Here is a 21,081-nt window from a genome sequence, read left to right on the forward strand (position 1 = left end):
TGACAAGACACTCAGGTTACCACCACAACTCATCCCTCAACCCCTCCTCTTTGTGATGTAGTTATGATGTAGTCTTGGGGGTGTAGCATGGGGGATTAGCAGCTAATAAAAGTTGCCTTTTGTACTGGGCTTCCATCTTGTTCCACCTGGTGGCAGGTGGGAGTCCTGTGGCGACAGTCTTCAATAAAGACCAAGCCTACTGGCTGCTGTTTTGCTCTGGTATTCCTGGCTGGTGTCCTTGTTTTTTGTCCAAGAGAGCCCTCAGATTTCTCCATTAACACCCCTAAACAATCAACACTTTGGTAAAGGCTAAGCCACAATCAGGGACGCAGGTGGCGCTGTGGGTTAAAGCCTCAGCGCCTAGGGCTTGCCGATCGAAAGGTCGGCGGTTCGAATCCCTGCGGCGGGTTGCGCTCCCGCTGCTCGGTCCCAGCGCCTGCCAACCTAGCAGTTCGAAAGCACCTCCGGGTGCAAGTAGATAAATAAGGACTGCTTACCAGCGGGAAGGTAAACGGCGTTTCTGTGTGCGGCTCTGGCTCTGGCTCTGGCCAGAGCAGCGATGTCACGCTGGCCACGTGACCCGGAAGTGTCTCCGGACAGCGCTGGCCCCTGGCCTCTTAAGTGAGATGGGCGCACAACCCGAGTCTGTCAAGACTGGCCCGTACGGGCAGGGGTACCTTTACATTTACCTTTAAGCCACAATCTTCTGAAGATTCATTCATTCATTCTCTTTCATAATGCAACCTTGAAATAAAGCTAAGACGCAACAGCACATCACTTGTAGTTATTTATGTCCCTTAAAAAAAGAAAAACTTTTTTACATATAAAAATTTACAGAAATATACATTCAAATACAGAGGAGCGGCTCCCTTCGAAGGACAGCCACAACCCCCTCCCAACCACCAAAAAAAAAAAAAAAAACCCACACACAAACACACCCAGGGAGATCCTATCCACTGGTTTCTGCTTGTTAAAACTAACCCAAATTCAGCACCCAAAAAGTAGGCAGCCTGGCCCTGCCAAAGCAATTTGGAGGGCAGTCGAACTCCACTATTTATTTCTGCGGTGATTGGGGAAGGTGTTCTTCCCCAAGCCCTTTGGTGCATCAGGTTGGAAAAGCAGCAAACTGCTCCTGTTTGCCTTGGGCAGTTGGGTTATCTGGGTGCCAGGAAAGTTAACGGTCAAAGCAGAGGGAAGACACAAGTTTCTCTTTACTCCCCAAACCCTGAAGAGAAACGCAAGTATTTTGCTTGACCGAGGCCCGCAGGCTGTGGCTCAGGTGTGGTTGGGGCTTATTTGGGGGAGGAGCAAAGGCAAGCTCCGCCTCCAAACCCACCCCCCCGCATTCCAGTCTCTCCTGACATTTGGGAAATAGGCATGGCCAGCACTGTGGTTCAAAGTCTTGACCCTAAACAGGCACCCCAATAATCTCACGTCCCCAAACTCAGTCTCAACGCCCCTGATGAGCTCCACGGAAGTCTTTACTGTCCACCACGTGCAGGACAGCAGTCGGGAGGGGGTTTCCACCATATCCTTCACGCCAATAAATAAACTTAGCGGTGCAAAAACCAGCTGGCCCCTTCCAAAAGGCCCCTGGGGCTCTTCCAGTTCCGCCCCAGGCCCTGTATCCCCCTGGTTCCAGTAGCATATCTGGCTGAATAAATTAAATGGCAGAGTCCCGGGGGAGCCAAGGTGGCCCCCGTCTCGATGTGTCGGCTGCATCTTCCTGGCTCACTCCCCCAACATCCTCTCCAAGATGGCGATAAGGTTGTCCAGGCCCCAAAGGTATCCGTCCTCGCGGTTGCCTTCCTGCCAGGGCAGGCGGTGAGTCAGAGTCTGCTTCTCAGGCAGCGGCACTGTCTTGCCAAAGTCGATCATCCACACCCGCGCCAGACCCGTCTGGTCGTGGACGAAGAGAAGAGAGCTGCCCACTACCTGGGAGAGAGAAAGGAAGAGGAAAAAGAGAACATTAATGACTGTGCCTTTCGGCGCCTGCTAAAAGCACTTTTGCTTTGGCAAGCCTAACATCATAGCTGTCAGTTACAGATAGGTAGCCGTGTTGGTCTGCCATAGTCAAAACAAAATAAAAAAATTCCTTCCAGTAGCACCTTAAAGACCAACTAAGTTAGTTCTTGGTATGAGCTTTCGTGTGCATGCACACTTCTTCAGATACACTGAAACAGAAGTCACCAGACCCTTCTATATAGTGAGAAGGTGGGGAGGGGTATTACTCAGAAGGGTGGTGGGATTGGGTGATTGGCAGATAGCTGTGATGAGCCTGTTGATGACTCTTAACGACTGCAATAGGTCTTACAGGAAAAAGCAAGGGGTGAGAAGGTGAAAAATGGCTTTGTCATGTATAATGAGATAAGAATCCAATGTCTTTGTTCAGACCAGGTCTCTCCATGGTTTTAAGTTTGGTAATAAGTTGCAATTCAGCAGCTTCTCTTTCCAGTCTATTTCTGAAATTCCTTTGTAATAGAACAGCTACTTTGACATCTTGTAAAGAATGTCCTGGGAGATTGAAGTGTTCTCCTACTGGTTTCTCTGTCTTGTGGTTCCTGATGTCAGATTTATGTCCGTTTATTCTTTGGGGTAAGGTTTGGCCTGTTTGTCCAATATAGAGAACTGAAGGACACTGTTGGCATTTGATGGCATACACAATGTTAGACGATGAGCAATTAAATAGTCCCGAGATGGTATGTGTGATGTTGTTGGGGCCAGTAATGGTGTTGTCCGGGTGTATGTGGCAGCAAAGTTGGCATCTGGGTTTATTGCAGGCTCTGGTGCCAGTGTCCGTGTTAAGTCTGGTTGTAGTATTATTGTGGGTTAGGAGTTGTTTAAGATTGGGTGGCGGTCTGTAGGCAATGTCATAGCTGTCAACTTACAGATTTGAAAATAAGGGACCAGCAGCCAAAATAAGGGATTTTCAGGGCACAGGTATGTTCAACTTCTGAGCCCCTCCGAGCCAAAGGCAGAAAGCCCAGCCAGCAGCCAAACGAAGCCTCAAGCGGTGGTTCCCACAGCGCAGCAACCCGGCAAAGGGGATGCAGCAAGGAAAACCACCATCACCTCTCCGCTGGGAAGCGCTGAGCAAAGGCGAGTCACCAGGCAACGCGGCCAATTTGATCGCCACAAGGCATGCAAGCTCCACCCCCCAGTCGTTCTTAGACTCCTTATTGGGTGAGCAACACAGCCAAGCAACACAGTTGGAGCCTCCCTCCTCCCTGGCCAGCAGGGAAGGACGGAGAGGAGCTGCTTCCTTTGAAACCCGGGAAATTTAAGGGACATCATCAAGAAGGGACAGCAGCAGGACATGGCGCTGGGATAAGGGACTGTCCCGCCAAATGAGGGACGGTTGACAGCTATGCCTACCATCATTATTGTGACATACCGGTATATTGCAATGTTTCGCCGGTGAGATATTGCGACGATGAAAAGCAGATATTGGCCAACCCTTCTACCCAGACGCTTAGAAATTGCTGGTGTGAATCTTTTTATTGCAACTTTGGGGTTTTTTTTTTTTGAGAGTTGCAATTCTTTCTTGCTTTTAGTTTTTTTGCAAACCACTTTGAGGGGTACAATCAAGCGGTGAATAGATTTCATAAATTATGGGAATCAGTTACCCACTGGAGGAGAATGGTTATGTAAGCTTTCAGAATATTTATAATTAGCCAAACTGACAGATACAATAAGACGAAAACCAAAAAGTAAAGTGAAAAAGGAATGGGAGTGCCTAAATGAACACCTTAAAAGCCAAGGTTTGAGGACAGAAATCTGGCTGACTTTGGAATAACCTTATGAAGTGAAAGGATAAGAAAGAGGGATTTATATCTAGATGTTAGGATAGAGATGATAAGGAAAACAGGAAGACACAATGAGAGGTAAATGAGGTACTATGGGATTGGTGGTAGTCAATGTTTGTTTTCCTTTTTAGTGTTTATATTATTAATTTGTAAGATTTAGATTTGTTTTTTATATATGCTTGTTTTTGTGTTTTGTGTATTGTTATTTTTTGCTTTTTTTGTTGTTGTGTGGAAAATACCCCGCCCTCCCCAAAACCGGGCTCAGGGCGGCTAACACCAGATATAAAACAATTGCTTGAAATACAACTTAAAAAACAAGATTAAAATACAACATTAAAATGCAGCCTCATTTCAGCAGAAACTCAAAAACTTTTTTGGGGATGAAAACGTCAAGTCTTCACCAAGGCTAACTATCCAGATCCTGAAAGTTAAATTTATTGCGTACCGTCCTAATGGACTGGGATCCATTTAAGCCTTTGTTTTTAGATTAAGGCTTGTTGGCATTGGATCAGATTGACATGCCGTCTTCCTTGCACATCCTGCGCTTGCAAACCGCCTTTTACCTTAGAAAGGCGGCATGCAAATGGAAAGCGAAAACGAGATGAAAAACCACCCCTGGTTCCTGAATGGCGGGGGAATGAGAGGCAGGGCCCCCAAAGTCAAGCGCCCAAGACCCTGCAGGAACCCACCAGATGCCCTCAGAAGTTCCCCCTCGTTCCACGGAAAGAGACCCACCTCGTGCGTCTTGAAGAACTCGGACTGTTCGAGAGCCCGCCTGACTTCCTGCAGCCGCTCCAGGTAGCTTGTCTGGGGAAAGAAGAAGGAGAGACCTGAGAGGATATACGATGCTCCCTTCCCAAATTCTACGGCCTTCCCACAGCCATGACTGGGGCAGGTGCCAGGAATACCCTGGAGGAGATGGGCTGCCTTTTCCCAAAAGTACAGTGGTACCTCGCAAGACAAATGCCTCGTAAGACAAAAAAATCGCAAGACGAAAGAGTTTTTCGTTTTTTGAGTTGCTTCGCAAGATGGATTTCCCTATGGGCTTGCTTCGCAAGACGAAAACGTCTTGCAAGTTTGTTTCCTTTTTCTTAAAACCGTTAATACCCAGGGAATCCGTGCTTAGCAAGACGAAAAATTCGCAAGACGAAAAAACTTGCAGAACGAATAATTTCGTCTTGCGAGGCACCACTGTACACAAAACAGATACCGCAAAAATCCCTGAAACGAGAAGTAATCGACTGGAAATATTACCTTGTGGAAATCAACTAAATAATAAAAAATCAAAAAGCTTAAGGGAAAAAATTAGAAAACCCTAAAATAAAACAAAGCCTTAACGGGATGCCGGCTACAAACCTCGTTTCACTGAACTATTCAGTTTCCTCAGAAGGAAATAGAAAAATCCTTAACTTTAAAGGACCAAAATTGAAACAAGGGTAGAACCCCAAAAATTCTGACGTACTGTAATCCTAGCTCGGCCTAGGTAAAGCAAAGCGCAGTAATAAAAGGATTGAAGACTCAAAAGTTCGGTTTCTAATACTGAATTTACAAACCTAAATAAGAAAGTTTTAAAGAAAGCCAAACTTGAAGAAGGCAAAGCACAATAATAAGGGGCTGAAGACTCAACTGTGAAAATTCTAGCGCTGCTTTTACAAAAAGGTTTCAAAAACCTAAACCAAAAGTGGGCAGGGGGCTGCGGAAATCTAAAAAAAGCGGCATGTCAAGGAAAAGCGTGGGAAGTGTCAAATGGGCCCTCCCTCCCTGCAAAGGGCTTAGTGCCCAGGGGCAGAATCTGGACCCTCACCAGGACTCTCCTGTCTCCGTCCACAAAGTCCCAGAAGGCCTGCGTCACCTGCTCCGGTTGGCGAGTCTTCTTGAAGCTGGTGTTGCAGGTGCCGTCCGCTTTCTTGGAAAGAGAAAAAGAGAGAAAGAATGTCAGATTATCGGGAAACGAGGCAGCCTTAAAAGCCAGCACTGTGTCGCCAGGAACCAACGATGAGCAGAGCCAAAGGGACTAATAATAATAATAAATTTTATTTATACCCGGCCCTCCCCAGCCTAGACCGGGCTCAGGGCAGCTAACACCCGATATAAAAACAAATTGATTGAAATACAACTTAAAAACAAGATTAAAATACAACATTAACTTAGAGGCTCCACCTCTGTGCTTTCCCGGTGGCCATGGAGAAATAATTTTATAGAGGCTGTGAGGACAAAGCTGTGCCTGGTTTGTTTTTGGGACTGAATTTATTCAAATGCAAAGGTTGGTGCATTACTACAAATAGCCCTGGCAGCTTCAGAAACTGGACTCCCCCCCCATCACAGTCATAAGAGCATAAGAAGAGGCCGCGGGATCCTGTCCTCACAGTGGACAGATCCCCATAAGAACCTATGAATGGTGATAGACTGCTCCTGGAGCTGGAGGCTCTGTAAGACCATAAGAAGAGCCTGGCTGCTGGACTAGGCCAAAGGTGGCCCATCTAGTCTGGCCATTTCTTCTCACAGGGGCCAACTAGATGCCCCAGGAAGGCCCCCAGCCCCAGAGCAGCTCTCCCTAACTCAAGAATACTCGTAGCCAGAAGTGAAACAACACGAACAACAACAATAATAATAGATTGGCAAACACTCATGATCAAGTATTTTCAATTAGCAAAGCTGACTGGAAAAGTCACGGGAGCCCCGAATCAAAAAACATACAGAAAATGGAAATTATTCAAGGAGTATACAAGATTATATTGTAAAAATGATATTATCCTAGCAGAATTCAATGATTAAAGGTAAAGGTAAAGGGACCCCTGACCATTAGGTCCAGTCGCTGACGACTCTGGGGTTGCGGCGCTCATCTTGCTTTACTGGCCGAGAGAGCCGGCGTTTGTCCACAGACAGCTTCCAGGTCATGTGGCCAGCAGGACTAAGCCGCTTCTGGCGAACCAGAGCAGCGCATGGAAACGCCGTTTACCTTCCCGCCGGAGCGGTACCTATTTATCAACTTGCACCCATGGGTGCTTTCAAAATGCTAGGTTGGCAGGAGCAGGGACCGAGCAACGGGAGCATACCCCATCACGGGGATTCGGACCGCTGACCTTTTGATCAGCAAGTCCTAGGCTCTGTGGTTTAACCCACAGCGCCACCCGCGTCCCATAATTGAATGATACTTGTGTATAACAAACATCTTAGAAGAATATATAGAAAAAGGCATAAAATAAACTGTGCGATAAAACCAAGACAATATAAAAAGTACAATGAAAACGACTGGAAGTTTTTCTCAGAAGAGTTTATGATGCTGTGTAAATGATTGGCTTTTTAACTGATTTTTTCCGTTAATGATAATTCTTTGTTTGTTTGTTTTTCTTTCTTTTTTTCTTTTCTTTTTTTATCTCTTTTCTTTTTCATTCTCGTGTTTAATTCCATTGTAATGTATGATTGTATTTTAAATCAATAAAGGCTATATATATATATATATATATATATATGAGTGCCTCTCCCTGCGGCCGCTCACCTTGATGCCTTCGATGCGGAAGCCCAGCGTGGTGGTGGAGCTGAGGGTCTCCCTCCACTGCATGTAGCGGGGTTTCAGGACGGCGCTCTGCGCATGCTCTTCCGCCGTTGGAGCCGCTGGGTCCACGGCCACCATCTTGTCGTACATGTCTCTGCGCGGACAGGGCTGCTGCCTCGCCTTCTCCAGCTCCTCCTCGAGGTACGTCCTGCGCCGGGGAGAGAGAAGAGAAGCACAAGGTCAGGCGCCCATCTTGACGCTGCTCCTCTGGCTCGGGGTCAGGCTGGATGACCTCCTGGTATCCCCTCCCCCAGGTGGCTTGAAGGGCTAACCTGACTCCCATCTTGCAGTCCATGATGGAGGGTGCGTCAAAGCCGGACAGCAGGTCCTCCATCTGGATGTAGGTCTCCCCATCGCGCTCCACCACCCCATAATAGGCCGGGACGTAGGGCTGCAGCGCGTCACACACCAGGCGCTCCAGGCATTGCTGCTCGCTGGGACAGTACTTCTTCAGGATGCGGCCAAAATCACCGGCCCTGAAGTTGCCTGCGGGGGAAAAGACACAAGCTATCAAGAAGAGTTGGGGGAAAAACATTGTTCTGAATATGTGTATATGTATGTAATATGTGTATATGTATGTAATGATTTGGGACGCGGGTGGCGCTGTGGGTTAAACCACAGAGCCTAGGACTTGCTGATCAAAAGGTCAGCGGTCCGAATCCCCGCGACGGGGTGAGCTCCCGTTGCTCGGTCCCTGCTCCTGCCAACCTAGCAGTTCAGAAGCACATCAAAGTGCAAGTAGATAAATAGGTACCGCTCCGGCGGGAAGGTAAACAGCGTTTCCGTGCGCTGCTCTGGTTCGCCAGAAGCGGCTTAGTCCTGCTGGCCACATGACCCAGAAGCTGTACGTCGGCCCCCTTGGCCAAGAAAGCGAGATGAGGGCCGCAACCCCAGCGTCGGCCACAACTGGACCTAATGGTCTGGGGTCCCTTTACCTTTAACTTGTCGGGGGGGGGAGGCATCTCCAGAGGGGATACCCTACCTCTCTTCTTCCCCGCCCCCCCCCCCAGATTCCAAGGTCTGCCTGGAGACCTGGCCACAATTGCACACATGCTCCCCCCACAGGACCCCACCCCCCCAACCAGCCTCCTCCCCTCCAACCCCAGAGTTACCTGCATGGCCAGCCAGCTGGACCCAGGGGTAGCGCTTGCGGAAAGAAACCACACAGGGCGACCATTGCACCATGTTCCTCAGCTTCTTCCAGGGCTTGTTCTGCAGAGCAAAGGAAACTCACCGTGAGCCTTAGGAGAATTGGGGCCCTTTGGGGGCAATCCAAGGGGTGGGGGAGAGAACTGTGACCCTTTCCACTTGGTCAAGAGCAAGAATTTTGTATCTGAAACGTCAGGCAAAACGCTCTACTCCATCACACCCTGTGCTGCTTAAGCAGATGCCACGGCATAGTGGAGTGTGCAAAACTCAGGCAGGCTCTCACCCATTACAGAAACAGCTGCTCCAAGCCCCCGGGGTAGTCTCTCCTTCACTGGAGGTGTTTAAGCAGAGGTTGGGCTGGCCATCCGCCCAGGATTCTTTAGCTGCAATACATGCATTGCAGCGGGCTGGACTGGATGACCCCTGGGGTTCCCTTCTAACACTACAATTCTATAATTCTACACAAAGAGGAGAAAAATCTGCTGGATAGTGCAGATGTCCGGCTCATTTTGGACCTGGGGGGGGTCTACCTTTTTATTATTTATTTATTTATTCCTGAAGTAGTGTCTCCACCCCCATCGTTCTACCCGGACACTGAAGTCCTCCTCCAAAGGCCTTCTGGCAGTTCCCTCCCTGAGAGAAGCCATGTTACAGGGAACCAGGCAGAGGGCCTTCTTGGTGGTGGCACCCGCCCTGTGGAACACCCTCCCACCAGATGTCAAAGAGAAAAACATCTACCAGACTTTTAGAAGACATCTGAAGGCAGCCCTGTTTAGGGAAGCTTTTAATGTTTGACACACTATTGTATTTTAGTATTTTGTTGGAAGCCGCCCAAAGTGGCTGGGGAAACCCAGCCAGATGGGCGGAGTATAAATAATAAATTATTATTATTATTATTATTATTATTATTATTATTATTATTATTATTATTACTACTATTACTATTATTATTACCTCAGCCCCCAGAGTTTCTGTACGATGCCTCAGTTTAGTGGCAGGAAACAAATTCTGTCAAATCCACCTTAATCTTACAGGAAAGGAGGAATTTCACCCATTACACCCTTCTCCAAACAATCAAACAGGCATCCATATTACAGGTCTTTATAAGCCTCCGGGAGGAGAGTAGTTTTTCATAGAATCACAGAGCTGGAAGAGACCCCCAAGGATGCTCTAGTCCAATCCCCTTCAATACAGTGGTAGCTCAGGTTAATTTTGTTCCAGAGGTCCGTTCTTAACCTGAAACTGTTCTTAACCTGAAGCACCACTTTAGCTAATGGGGCCTCCTGCCAGTGGCGTAGCGTGGGGGTGCAGGGGGGGCCGGCCGCACCGGGCGCAACATCTGGGGGTTAGGGGGCGCAAATCCACGGGTTAGGGGTCGCAAATTACTTGCCTTGCCCCGGGTGCTGACAACCCACGCTATGCCACTGCCTCCTGCTGCAACCGCACCGCCAGAGCACAATTTCTGTTCTCATCCTGAAGCACTATTTCTTGGTTAGCGGAGTCTGTAACCTGAAGCGTATGTAACCTGAGGTACCACTGTATAGGGATCCCAACTAAAGCATCCAGAGGGCCACCCAACCTCTGCTTACAAACCTCCAAGGCAGTCCACCATCTTCCAAGAGAGCTCATATTTTAAAAATACATATATAATAAGAAGCGAAAAGAGAAAGACGGGGAACTTTGCGTCTTGGGTTCCATCTCCTCTTCCCCAAATCCAGCCCACCCCACTTTGAGGGAAGGCAGTGGGTCTGGCAGGTTGAGATGGACGCAGCTGGGGCAGCCAGATAAGCAGAGCCGCAAGCAGATAAGCGGCCACACCACCAAATCAACCGGCATTTATTTCTCCAGCGCCGTCTGTGTGCAATGTACAAAACAAAGTTGAGATGGAGGTCTCTGCCCTGAGGGGCCTACAATCATCAGAACTGAGACAGTGGTGGCCACAGAGGAAGCTGTCTGAAGAAAGGCCAGATCAGACCGCTATTAGCAAAAAATTGGAAATCTCAAGAAATACCGACGGTAGAAGAACGGCAGATGAAGATGTTGGAGTTTCTGCAGCTGGCTGACATGACTGGAGGAATCCGTGAGCAGAAAGAGGAGGAATACCAAGAAGACTGGATGAAATTTAAAGACTATTTAGCTAATTATTGTAATATAAGATAATTGAGAAGGTTCTTGAAAGTACTAAACAGGCCTAGGATAACAATAAGAATGTGGCATAGTAATATGGATTTAAGACAATAAGAAAAGAGTTGAATATGGTTAATTGAAGGAACTAATTATTTAGAAAGATGTTTGGGAGAACTGTTACAAGGTGATATAACGAAATTCAGTTGGGGGGGATTTGAGGAAGTCACTTAACAATGGAATTGAAAATTACTATAAGAAGGAATGTGTGTTTTTATTTTTTTATTATTGTGATGTGTTTTGTTTTGTGTGTTTTATATGTTATATTTGTTATAAATGTGGAAAATTACCGTATTTTTCACTCTATAACACGCACCCGACCATAACACGCATGTAGTTTTTAGAGGAGGAAAATCCATAGGCATGCCACCCGTAGGCATTCCCTTCATAACACGTACAGACATTTCCCCTTACTTTTTAGGAGGAAAAAAGTGAGTGTTGTGGTGCAAAAAATATGGTAATTTAAAAATTTGGAAGAAAGGCCAGATCAGACTGCTTCAGGGGCTGGATCCAGCCCACAGCCGGCCTACCCTGCCTACGTTCTCCATTTATTTGTGAAACCCAATTAGACACACACACACACACACACAGCCTGCAGAGGAGTCATTGCTAAATTAGTTGGGGAAATTGTCCGAAAGCTCAGTAGTGATATATGGAAGTGAGAGCTGGACCATTAAGAAGGCTGATCACTGAAGAATGGGTGCTTTTGAATTATGGTGCTGGAGGAGACTCTTGAGAGTCCCATGGACTGCAAGAAGATCCAACCTCTCCATTCTGAAGGAAATCAGCCCTGAGTGCTCACTGGAAGGACAGATCCTGAAGCTGAGCCACCTCATGAGAAGAGAAGACTCCCTGGAAAAGACCCTGATGTTGGGAAAGATGGAGGGCCCAAGGAGAAGGGGACGACAGAGGACGAGATGTTGGGACAGTGTTCTGGAAGCTACCAGCATGAGTTTGACCAAACTGCGGGAGGCAGTGGAAGACAGAAGTGCCTGGCGTGCTCTGGTCCAGGGGGTCACGAAGAGGCGGACATGACTAAACGACTAAACAACAACAACAGTATTGTCCATGCAGCCAGGCTGTGGCTCTCCAGCGGTCATAAAATCACAGGAATGTTGAGCTGGAAGGGATCCCAAGGATCATCTAGCCAACCCCTTGCAGTGCAGGAATCTCAGCTGCTCTTCTTCCCCAGCCTGGCTAAGAGACGCCAGCAGAGACTGAACCCCCCACCTTCAGTGGATCTCAAAGTGGGCGGCGGCAAACCCCACCCACCCTGGGGTGGAATGAGATTCCCTGGGGGTTCTCAGTTTTTTAAAAAAATTAAATTTGCATACATCCAAAGATCACAGGGCGGTTCACGTCATAAAGAACACAAAATACGTAACAACCCAAGTAATTGAGCCAAATAGTTTTAACTGGATTTTGAATACATGCGCAATGAATCATCACCGTTTTGTTTTGGATTTTATGGCGTTCTTATCTTCCTAAGAAGGCCATGCAAATCGCTGTTCTGAACAATGCTTTCCATAGGGTCAGGAAGGGCTCACAGGGGTTGAGTTTATGGAACCAAGGGGGGGTGCGCCCCCCCCAAAAAAACTTTCTGGGAACCACTGGCCTGATTGAAGCTGCAAAAAGCCGAAAGGGGCTGGTATAGGCATCCTGCACAAAGCCTGGAGGCCACCACTGAAGGGGCCCTGTTTCTTTTGCAGGGGGTGGACTAGATGACTCTAGGGGACCCTTCTTCACTCGCAGCCCCCACCCCAGGCAGGCCACGGCACTCCTACTTTCGTCCCCCCACCCCAGCTCACAAGCAGAGATCTGCTGTGATCTGGGTCCATCCAGTTGCACCTCAGCTCAGCGGAAAAACCTCCCTCTTCCTCCCACATCTCTAACCACAGCACGACAGAGTTTCCACTGTGAGCAGGAGGCAGCAAGGGGGGGTTGCTCAATTTGCCACAGCTGAAAAGCAAACAACTGCCTGGGGGGCGGGGAGTTGACACCTGCCAAAGGGCCACACCTTTTTTATTGCCCAGGTGAGACAAGGAAGACTTGCTCGGGATGGTAGTGAGTGGCACTCTGCATATGCTCAGAAGCACCCTTGGTTTTTCCTCACTTTGAAATTGGCAGGGCTGAGCCACTGCCAGGTTTATAAGAAGGGGCCAAGGGAGAGGGGGCCAGAGGTCTTGGCTCCAACTCCTGAGCTAGTCCCCACCACCACTTATTAATTTTAATTATTATTATTATTCAAATCTGTTTACTGCCCTTCTTCCGAGATACCAGGCTAGTTTCACAATAGAAAAATAAAAAATGAAAATACAAAACCAAGCCAATAACTCACATGCTCAGCCACAATTCCTCCTCTCTGCTGTGCCCTTCAGCCATCTTCTCCAATCCAGCACCCACCAGACGCTTTGGACTACAACTCCCATCCATGGGAACCGTAGTGCAAGTCGCCTAGAGCATACAGTTCAGCTATGGAACTCGCTCCTTCAGGAGGGCAGTGACGGCTACCAACCTGGATGGCGTCAAACCTCCAGGGGTATTGAAGCAGGGGGTTGGACTAGATGACCCCTAAGGGTCCCTTCCAGCTCTACCATCCTGTGTGAACTAGGACTGGGCAAATTCATGGAGGGCAAGGTGGCTGGAGACAGCTCCTAAGTCAGGATGGCTGTGCTCTGTAGCTGGTTTTCCTCTGGGATCCCATATCCCAAAAGAGAGAAAGAGGGAATCGCAAGAATATTAGAAGAGCCCGGCTGCTGAATGAGGCCAATGAGGGCCCATCTAGTCCAGCACCCTTTGTGGCTTAGGGCCCTCATATTTACAGGACCGCCTCTCCTGGTCTGCCTGCAGAGGACCCTAAGGTCCATGAATAACCGTAGTTTAGAGGTCCCGGGCCCTAAGGAAGTCAGGCTATCCTCCACCAGGGCCAGGGCCTTCTCAGTGATGGCTCCGACCTGGTGGAATGCTCTGTCCCAGGAGACCAGGGCCCTGCAGGATTTAACCTCCTTCCGCAGGGCCTGTAAGACAGAGCTATTCAGCCTAGCCTTTAATTTGAATTCAGCCTGATCTTTTATTTCCCTTCTCTTCCCTCCCCTTCTTATGAAGATCACCCGCTCTGAGACCCCACAGCTAATTCTCCCCTGGCCTCCTCGCTGGCCCAAGTAGGACTAATTCAGCCAGCTAGCCCTGGGGATTATCTAATTGATTTTTGAATTTCATTATCATTCATGTTTTTATGCTGTATTTTATGCTGTTTTGATAATTGTTTTAAATTTGTTGTTAGCCGCCCTGAGTCCAGTTTTTGAACCGGGAAGGGTGGGGTATAAATAAAAATTTATTATTATTATTATTATTGCCACAGGGGCCAAATACCCCCACATAAACTAGGAATCTAGATAGACTGCTTCTGGACCTGGAGTTTCCACAGGAGCCTAAGAGAAGCCTGGCTGCTGGATCAGGCCAAGGTCTCATCCAGTCCAGCCTCCTGTTCCCACAGTGGCCACCCAGATGTGAGAAGCAGGGCCTGAGCAAAACATTTCTGCTGTCCAGCAATTGCTGATCATTTACCGCCTCTGGCAGTGGGTGACACACACAGCCATTGTGGCTGGCAGCAACTGAGAGCTGTGTCCCATAATTATCCATGAATTTGTCCAATCCCCCGTCTCCTGTGGGAGGGAGTTCCACAGTTTACCTTTGCGCTGCCTAAGGTCCATCTAGTTCAAGCTATGGTTTTCCCAGTGTGATGTATGGAAGTGAGAGCTGGACCATGAAGAAGGCTGATCGCCGAAAAATGGACGCTTTTGAACTATGGTACTGGAGGAGTCTCTTGAGAGTCCCATGGACTGCAAGAAGATCAAACCTCTCCATTCTGAAGGAAATCAGCCCTGAGTGCTCACTGGAAGGACAGATCCTGAAGCTGAGGCTCCAGTACTTTGGCCACCTCATGAGAAGAGAAGACTCCCTGGAAAAGACCCTGATGTTGGGAAAGATGGAGGGCACAAGGAGAAGGGGACGACAGAGGACGAGATGGTGGGACAGTGTTCTCAAAGCTACTAACATGAATTTGACCCAACTGCGGGAGGCAGCGGAGGACAGAAGTGCCTGGCGTGCTCTGGTCCAGGGGGTCACGAAGAGTCAGACACCACCAAACGACTAAACAACCAACAACAAAGGAACGCCTTCCTTTGAGCTGTCCTGAATCTTCCAGCATTCACTGGGTACCCACAAGTCCCCTTGTTACAAAACACTCCTCTCGGTCCACTTTCTCTGGGCCATGAATAATTTTTCCACTTCTCTTTCCTCCTCTGACTTGCTCTTTCTCTCAGCTAAGCAGCCCCAAATGTTGCTGTATCCTCTCTACTTGAGCTGACCCTCTTCCAGCTCCGTAACTTCCTTTTACAGGTGGTGCCAGGCTCAAATTCCAACGTGTACAGACAAGGTGCTTCTGAGCGCATACAGAGTGCTTTCTCTTTTGTCACCAAGGATCTAGTCGGAACCCACGCAACTGGGACTTCGTGAAAAGTTTCCAGCTTCCAGGTTAATATGATGATGAGGATAGTAATTTTTTTATTTATACCAAGCCCATCTGGCTAGGGTTCAAAGCCTTTGTGCCTTCTTGCAAAGTGAGCTGCCACCCTCGCCACTCCCCCCCAAACCTGTTCCACGCCCAGGCTGCCCTTTTGCCCTCTCTCTCTGTCTTTCCAAGATCTGCTTCCAACTGCCCCCCAGGCAGGATGGGGGGAAAAGCACGGGAGAGATCTTCATGGGAAATGGCAACAGCAGAAACCTCAGCCGTTCCACCTGCCCTGACAGGTTGGGTTGGTTGGCACGGGCCTGCGGGCACAGCGCCCTGAGCGGCTGATGCCAAGTTTTCCACCTGCCTGTTGTAAACAGTCAGCAACGAGAGTAGAGCCTGTTCTCTCCCTCCCTCCCCACAGAATCCCACAACTGCAGAGTGGGAAGGGACCCCAAGGGACATCTAGTCCAACCCCCTACAGTGGAGGAAACGTCAGCAATGCATTTCTCACAGGGGAAACCGAGGCATGCCAGGAGGGTAGTAAGTAGTGCTGCTCAGGTTCAGAGGCCTGCTAGGTTCGTGCTCCAGTAGGAAGACCAGTCACCCCAGCCAACATTTTGGCTCACCCCAAAACATCCATGACTATTAAAGGATGGAGAACAGAGGCGGCAGAAATTCTGCGGACAGATTCACAGCGCTGAAATCTCCTTACATTTTTATTCCACCTTTTCTTCAAGGAGCTCAAAGGGGCACTCTCCATTTTTATTCTGTGAGCCGCCCTGAGATCTTACGATCTAACTAACAACAACAACACAAACTTTATCCTCACAACAACCCCATAAGGTAGGTTAGAGAGACTGACCCATATGAGAACCACTGAGAGTCGAGGGGATGAAGGGGACACACTACACATTTTTTACGCCCTCCCCGGCAAAACTCTTCGCTTGCACTTCACACTTCTTGGATGTTCCACCCCTCCCTGAAGACTTGCATCCAGCATCCTGCCTGGCCGGGGCCACGGCGCTGAGCCCTACTCCGAGTAGACTCCTCCAACTGCACCGGCACGACGGACTCCAACCAGATCCCTGGCACTTAAAGGAGCCCCAGTAAAATCCTGCGCGTTGCTCTGAGTTAAAACTTCGCTGGAACCGAGGGACCCCGCCAGCAGCACAGCTGAGCCTCTAAGCGCGGCTGCAACGTGGTTAAAGCCACGCTTGCAAACACGAAAATCCGCCTCCCTCCGAAGATCCCAAGGCGCTTTCCAACACGAAAACCCACGCGCATTTAAAAGGCTACCCCCTGGGCACGTGCAGAGCGCGCTCCACCGCACGCAGCTCCTTGCTTTCCAACCCCCACCGTCACTGAACCCCAAACCCCAAAATTGCAGAGCAAAAGCCTCACCCTGCAGGCGCTCCGGTCCAGCTTTCTCATAGCCCCCGCGAGGCCCGCAGCCGCATCCAGACGTGCGCGCAGCTCGTGCGCCAGAGGGAGCGTCCGCATAGTCCTCTGCGGCCGGGCTGCGCGCGGGGCCCTTTTATGCTCTCCGCTCCTGCTCAGCCCCGCCCCCGCCCCGCCCCCTCCCGCGCAGGGCGGGGCATTTGGTGCTGATGATGCTGATCCCATCGCGTTGCCTGGCAACGGGGGAATCTTGCGGCCCATTTTTCCATGACAGCAAAAGCAGAGAGAGAGCGCGCGCGAGAGAGACGTTGCGCGCGCGTCCTGTACGCAAGGAGGCAGCGGCTGCGCAAAGGAAGCTGCCCAGGAGAAGCTGGGGCAGAGCTGCACCCAAACACACACATCATAGCTGTCAACTTTTCCCTTTTCTTGTGAGGAATCCTATTCGGAATAAGGGAATTTCCCTTTATAAAAGGGAAACGTTGACAGCTATGCACACACTCCACTTAGCTTGCAATCCTTTGTGTGCCGCCTTTCCAGAGCTAAAGCCATGCTCAACGGCAACTTGCAACATAGAAAAAAATGACAATTTTTGGATGGCCAGGTTGAGATCCCTGCATTGTGCAGGTTGGACTAGATGACTCTCAGGGTCCTGGGTAAAGGTAAAGGTAAAGGGACCCCTGTCCATTAGGTCCAGTTGCAGATGACTATGGGGTTGTGGCGCTCATCTCCCTTTATTGGCCGAGGGAGCCGGCGTACAGCTTCCGGGTCATGTGGCCAGCATGACTAAGCCGCTTCTGGAGAACCAGAGCAGCGCTTGGAAACACCGTTTACCTTCCCGCTGGAGCAGTACCTAATTATCTACTTGCACTTTGACGTGCTTTCAAACTGCTAGGTTGGCAGGAGCAGGGACCGAGCAACGGGAGCTCACCCCATCGCAGGGATTGGAACCACCGACCTTCTGATCGGCAAGTCCTAGGCTCTGTGTTTTAACCCACAGCGCCACCCGCGTCCCTAGGATTCTAGGAGTCCCTTCCAACTCTAGGATTCTAGGAGACATCGTCACAAACATGACAAAAGCAGTTAGAAACAATATGAACATCCAAAAAGTACACAACCCAGTTGGGGGAAAATCCACATAAATCCTGAGAAGATTGAAAATAAAGAGACCAAACATGGATATCAATAACAGCAGCGGCAATATCCCGTCCCCTTCACTCAAACTCGCTAATCAAAAGACCAGCTCAATAGTCTGTTCAGCAAACTCAGCTTTTGCAACTGGAGTCAGTCAGGGCCTTCAGAGGCCAGGTGGAAAAAGGCTGGGAAGCAGGGAGCAGGTTTTCCCAGACGCCAAGCCAAAATGCAACTTGCTCAAATGGCACCTTAAACCGAGGTTATAGGCGCAAACCTAGACAGCATCTTAAAAAGTAGAGACATCACCTTGCCAGCAAAGGCCCGTATAGTTAAAGCCATGGTTTTCCCAGTAGTGATGTATGGAAGTGAGAGCTGGACCACACAGAAGCCTGATCGCCGAAGAATGGATGCTTTTGAATTCTGGTGCTGGAGGAGACTCTTGAGAGTCCCACGGACTGCAAGAAAATCAAACCTCTCCATTCTGAAGGAAATCAGCCCTGAGTGCTCACTGGAAGGACAGATCCTGAAGCTGAGGCTCCAAGACTTTGGCCACCTCAGGAGAAGAGAAGACTCCCTGGAAAAGACCCTGATGTTGGGAAAGATGGAGGGCACAAGGAGAAGGGGACGACAGAGGACGAGATGGTGGGACAGTGTTCTCAAAGCTACCAGCATGAGTCTGACCAACTGCGGGAGGCAGTGGAAGACAGGAGTGCCTGGCGTGCTCTGGTCCAGGGGGTCACAAAGAGTCGGACACGACTAAACGACTAAACAACAACATGGGCACAACAATGGACTGTCCAGGCGTGCTTTTTTATAAGAAGAATACAAAGCTGAAAATGAATGAACTGCAGCTAAAATCTTTTCATTTTTCACATGGCCTAATCCTTCCCCTGCCCACCCCCCTAATATTCTTAAGAGGGTCTCTTCTCCAGTCTTCAGAGAGTGGCTGGAAGTGGGAGGCAGAAAAAGGTCCTCCTTTCCTTCGTGGCAACTTTAATCTGAAATCTTAGGCTCAGTACTGCACCCAGAGCTCAGAAACTGCTTGCATTAAGGAAATTCCCTGCCGCAAAATGCGCCTGGAACAATGGGAATTTCGAATGCTGGTTGGTTGCAGTTGACTGGATCTCGCAGCTGGAAAAGGTTCAGAGAAGTGAAGCCGAAAGGATGGAGGGAAGGACGCAACTTCCCTATGAAAGGACGGTGGCAGCGTTTGGGACGCTTTGAAGAAAATGCAGGTAAAAGGCAGAATAATAGAAAGCAGATAGAGAAGAGTTTTCCTCCCTCTCTCATGAAGCTGAATGCGGGGAAGATTCGGGACAGATAAAAGGAAAGGACTTCTTCACGCAATGCAGAGTTAGACTGTGGAACTCCCTCCCACTGGAGGCAGTGAGGACCACCAGGCTGGATGGCTTTAAAAGAGGACAGGTTGCATTCGTGAGGAGAGGGCTACCCAAAGTCACTAGCTCCCCAGTTGGAGCAGAGAGGGCTCTTCTGCTCGGATCCTGCTTACAGCCTTCCCACAACTAGTCAGCCACAGTGGAAACAGGTTTCCAGGCTATACGGCGTCCTCTTTGGCCTGATCCAGCACAGGCCCTTCTTATAGTCACATGTTAGAAGTCGCAGAACACAAGAGTTGGGAATGGGGCAGAGAAACCGCCTGCACCAGGCATTTAAAGCATCCTCATAGCACTTTGTGTAGGGACGCGGGTGGCACTGTGGGTTAAACCACAGAGCCTAGGACTTGCCGATCAGAAGGTCGGCGGTTCGAATCCTCACGACGGGGTGAGCTCCCGTTGCTCAGTCCCTGCTCCTGCCAACCTAGCAGTTCGAAAGCACATCAAAGCGCAAGTAGATAAATAGGTACCGCTCCGGCAGGAAGGTAAACGGCGTTTCCGTGCACTGCTCTGGTTCACCAGAAGCGGCTTAGTCATGCAGGCCACATGACCCGGAAGCTGTATGCTGGCTCCCTTGGCCAATAAAGCGAGATGAGCGGCGCAACCCCAGAGTTGGCCACGACTGGACCTAATGGTCAGGGGTCCTTTTACCTTTACCTTTACATAGCACATTAAGCTGCCACAGCTTCTCCCAAATTGTCCTGCGATCTGTAGCTCCTGGTGGCCGCTAATCCTTTTCGCAAAGAGCCAGATTTTGTTGCAAACCAAGGCAGAGCCCCCCGGGGGGTGGGGGGGTTGGTAGAGAGAAACCAGGTTGTCAAACTGAATCACATTAATTCTCAAGCGTCACTGGCTGGAGGCAAGGACAGCTCACGCTGAAGTCACCCATTCTACACTCCTTTCTTTCATTTTCAAAGCAGGAGGCAGCCTGGGAGCTCTCAACCTGGCAGAAAGATCTATTTTTAGCTTCAGTAGCACACATCCACACCTGAGGGGGCAATCCCAGGATCTTGCAAGTCATCTCAGCATGGGTCTTAATTCATGCCAATGCTTAATCCGTCCACGCACCCTGCAATTTCCATGCCCATCCCAGTCCCCCTGAGGGCAGACACTGGAGAGAGACATCGAGCCCTCTGGGTATCTTCCACAAACCCTCCTCTTTCTCTCTCACAGGCCCCCAAACCAGATCATCCATTGGTGGCACTTTGGGAAGCAACACAGCTCAGTGGCAGAACATCTGTTTCCTGCAGGAAGCCCCAGGTGCAGTCAGGTAGACTAGGAAATGTCTCCCATCTGAAATCTGGGGAAGCCCGCCTGTGCGGGGAATACTGAGCTCAATGTCTGCGTAAGGCCTGGACAGGTTCATGAGTTTCCAACTCCTGCCCCACTGGTGACAGAGTGGCAGGGCGTGGACTTCTCCTTTGTTTCGAGCAGGGGTAGGCAATCTAAGGCCCATGGTCCAGATGCGGCCCAATCGCCTTCCCAATCCGACCCGCAAATGGTCCGGGAAGCCACTTGCTGGGGACCCCCTGAGAGGCCTGCGCCAGGGCGCAACGCACCACTAAGCCCTATGGGAAAGATGGCTCTGGCTGTTATAGCAAAATTTGGGGTTGGCTTTTGCAGCCCAACTCTCCATCAAGGGATCCAGTGTCCTCCTAAGTTCGTTATCAGAGAAAACTGAGTGGGGGCATGATTCAGTGAATGCGAGGAAGGTGTTTGTTTTCCTGTTGCAACCGACTTCCCCTAATCAGGAGGCAAGGACCCAGAGCAAAGGGGTGCAAGAACCTTTGAAGACTTTTGAACCTGCCCAACTCCTTAGCCAAAGACCACCAGAAAGCTTCCTGCATACAGACATCACAGAAAGAGGCCGTCTGCAACAGAAATTTGGGTGTGTTCCTTGACACCTGATAATGGTCACTGATTGCATTGCCTGGCCAGTTTGGCCAT

At 49.6% G+C, this 21,081-nt stretch overlaps 1 protein-coding gene across 1 annotated transcript; it reads right to left on the reverse strand.

Annotated features, from left to right (window-relative positions):
- Positions 1–886: 886 nt before the first annotated feature.
- Positions 887–16,734, reverse strand: ITPKC (inositol-trisphosphate 3-kinase C). The gene is made up of 7 exons (XM_079985698.1): positions 16,613–16,734; positions 8,475–8,574; positions 7,635–7,848; positions 7,306–7,510; positions 5,611–5,712; positions 4,538–4,613; positions 887–1,931 (listed from the first exon to the last, which is right to left on the reverse strand). The coding sequence occupies exons 1-7, from the start codon at positions 16,709–16,711 to the stop codon at positions 1,732–1,734; spliced, it is 996 nt and encodes a 331-aa protein (XP_079841824.1). The 5' UTR covers positions 16,712–16,734; the 3' UTR covers positions 887–1,731.
- Between the last annotated feature and the right edge of the window lie 4,347 nt (positions 16,735–21,081).

The sequence above is a fragment of the Podarcis cretensis genome (genome assembly GCF_951804945.1).
Source record: "Podarcis cretensis genome assembly, chromosome: 8".
Classification (NCBI taxonomy): domain Eukaryota; kingdom Metazoa; phylum Chordata; class Lepidosauria; order Squamata; family Lacertidae; genus Podarcis; species Podarcis cretensis.

What these genes read in the sequence shown, in the direction of transcription:
- ITPKC (XM_079985698.1), bottom strand. Translation starts at nt 16,711, where the DNA reads ATGCGGACGCTCCCTCTGGCGCACGAGCTGCGCGCACGTCTGGATGCG. An exon ending in CCAGCTGGCTGGCCATGCAG is followed by an intron (nt 7,849 to 8,474) that starts GTAACTCTGGGG and finishes TTTCCCCCGCAG; the next exon opens with GCAACTTCAGGGCCGGTGAT. An exon ending in GACTGCAAGATGGGAGTCAG is followed by an intron (nt 7,511 to 7,634) that starts GTTAGCCCTTCA and finishes TCCCCGGCGCAG; the next exon opens with GACGTACCTCGAGGAGGAGC.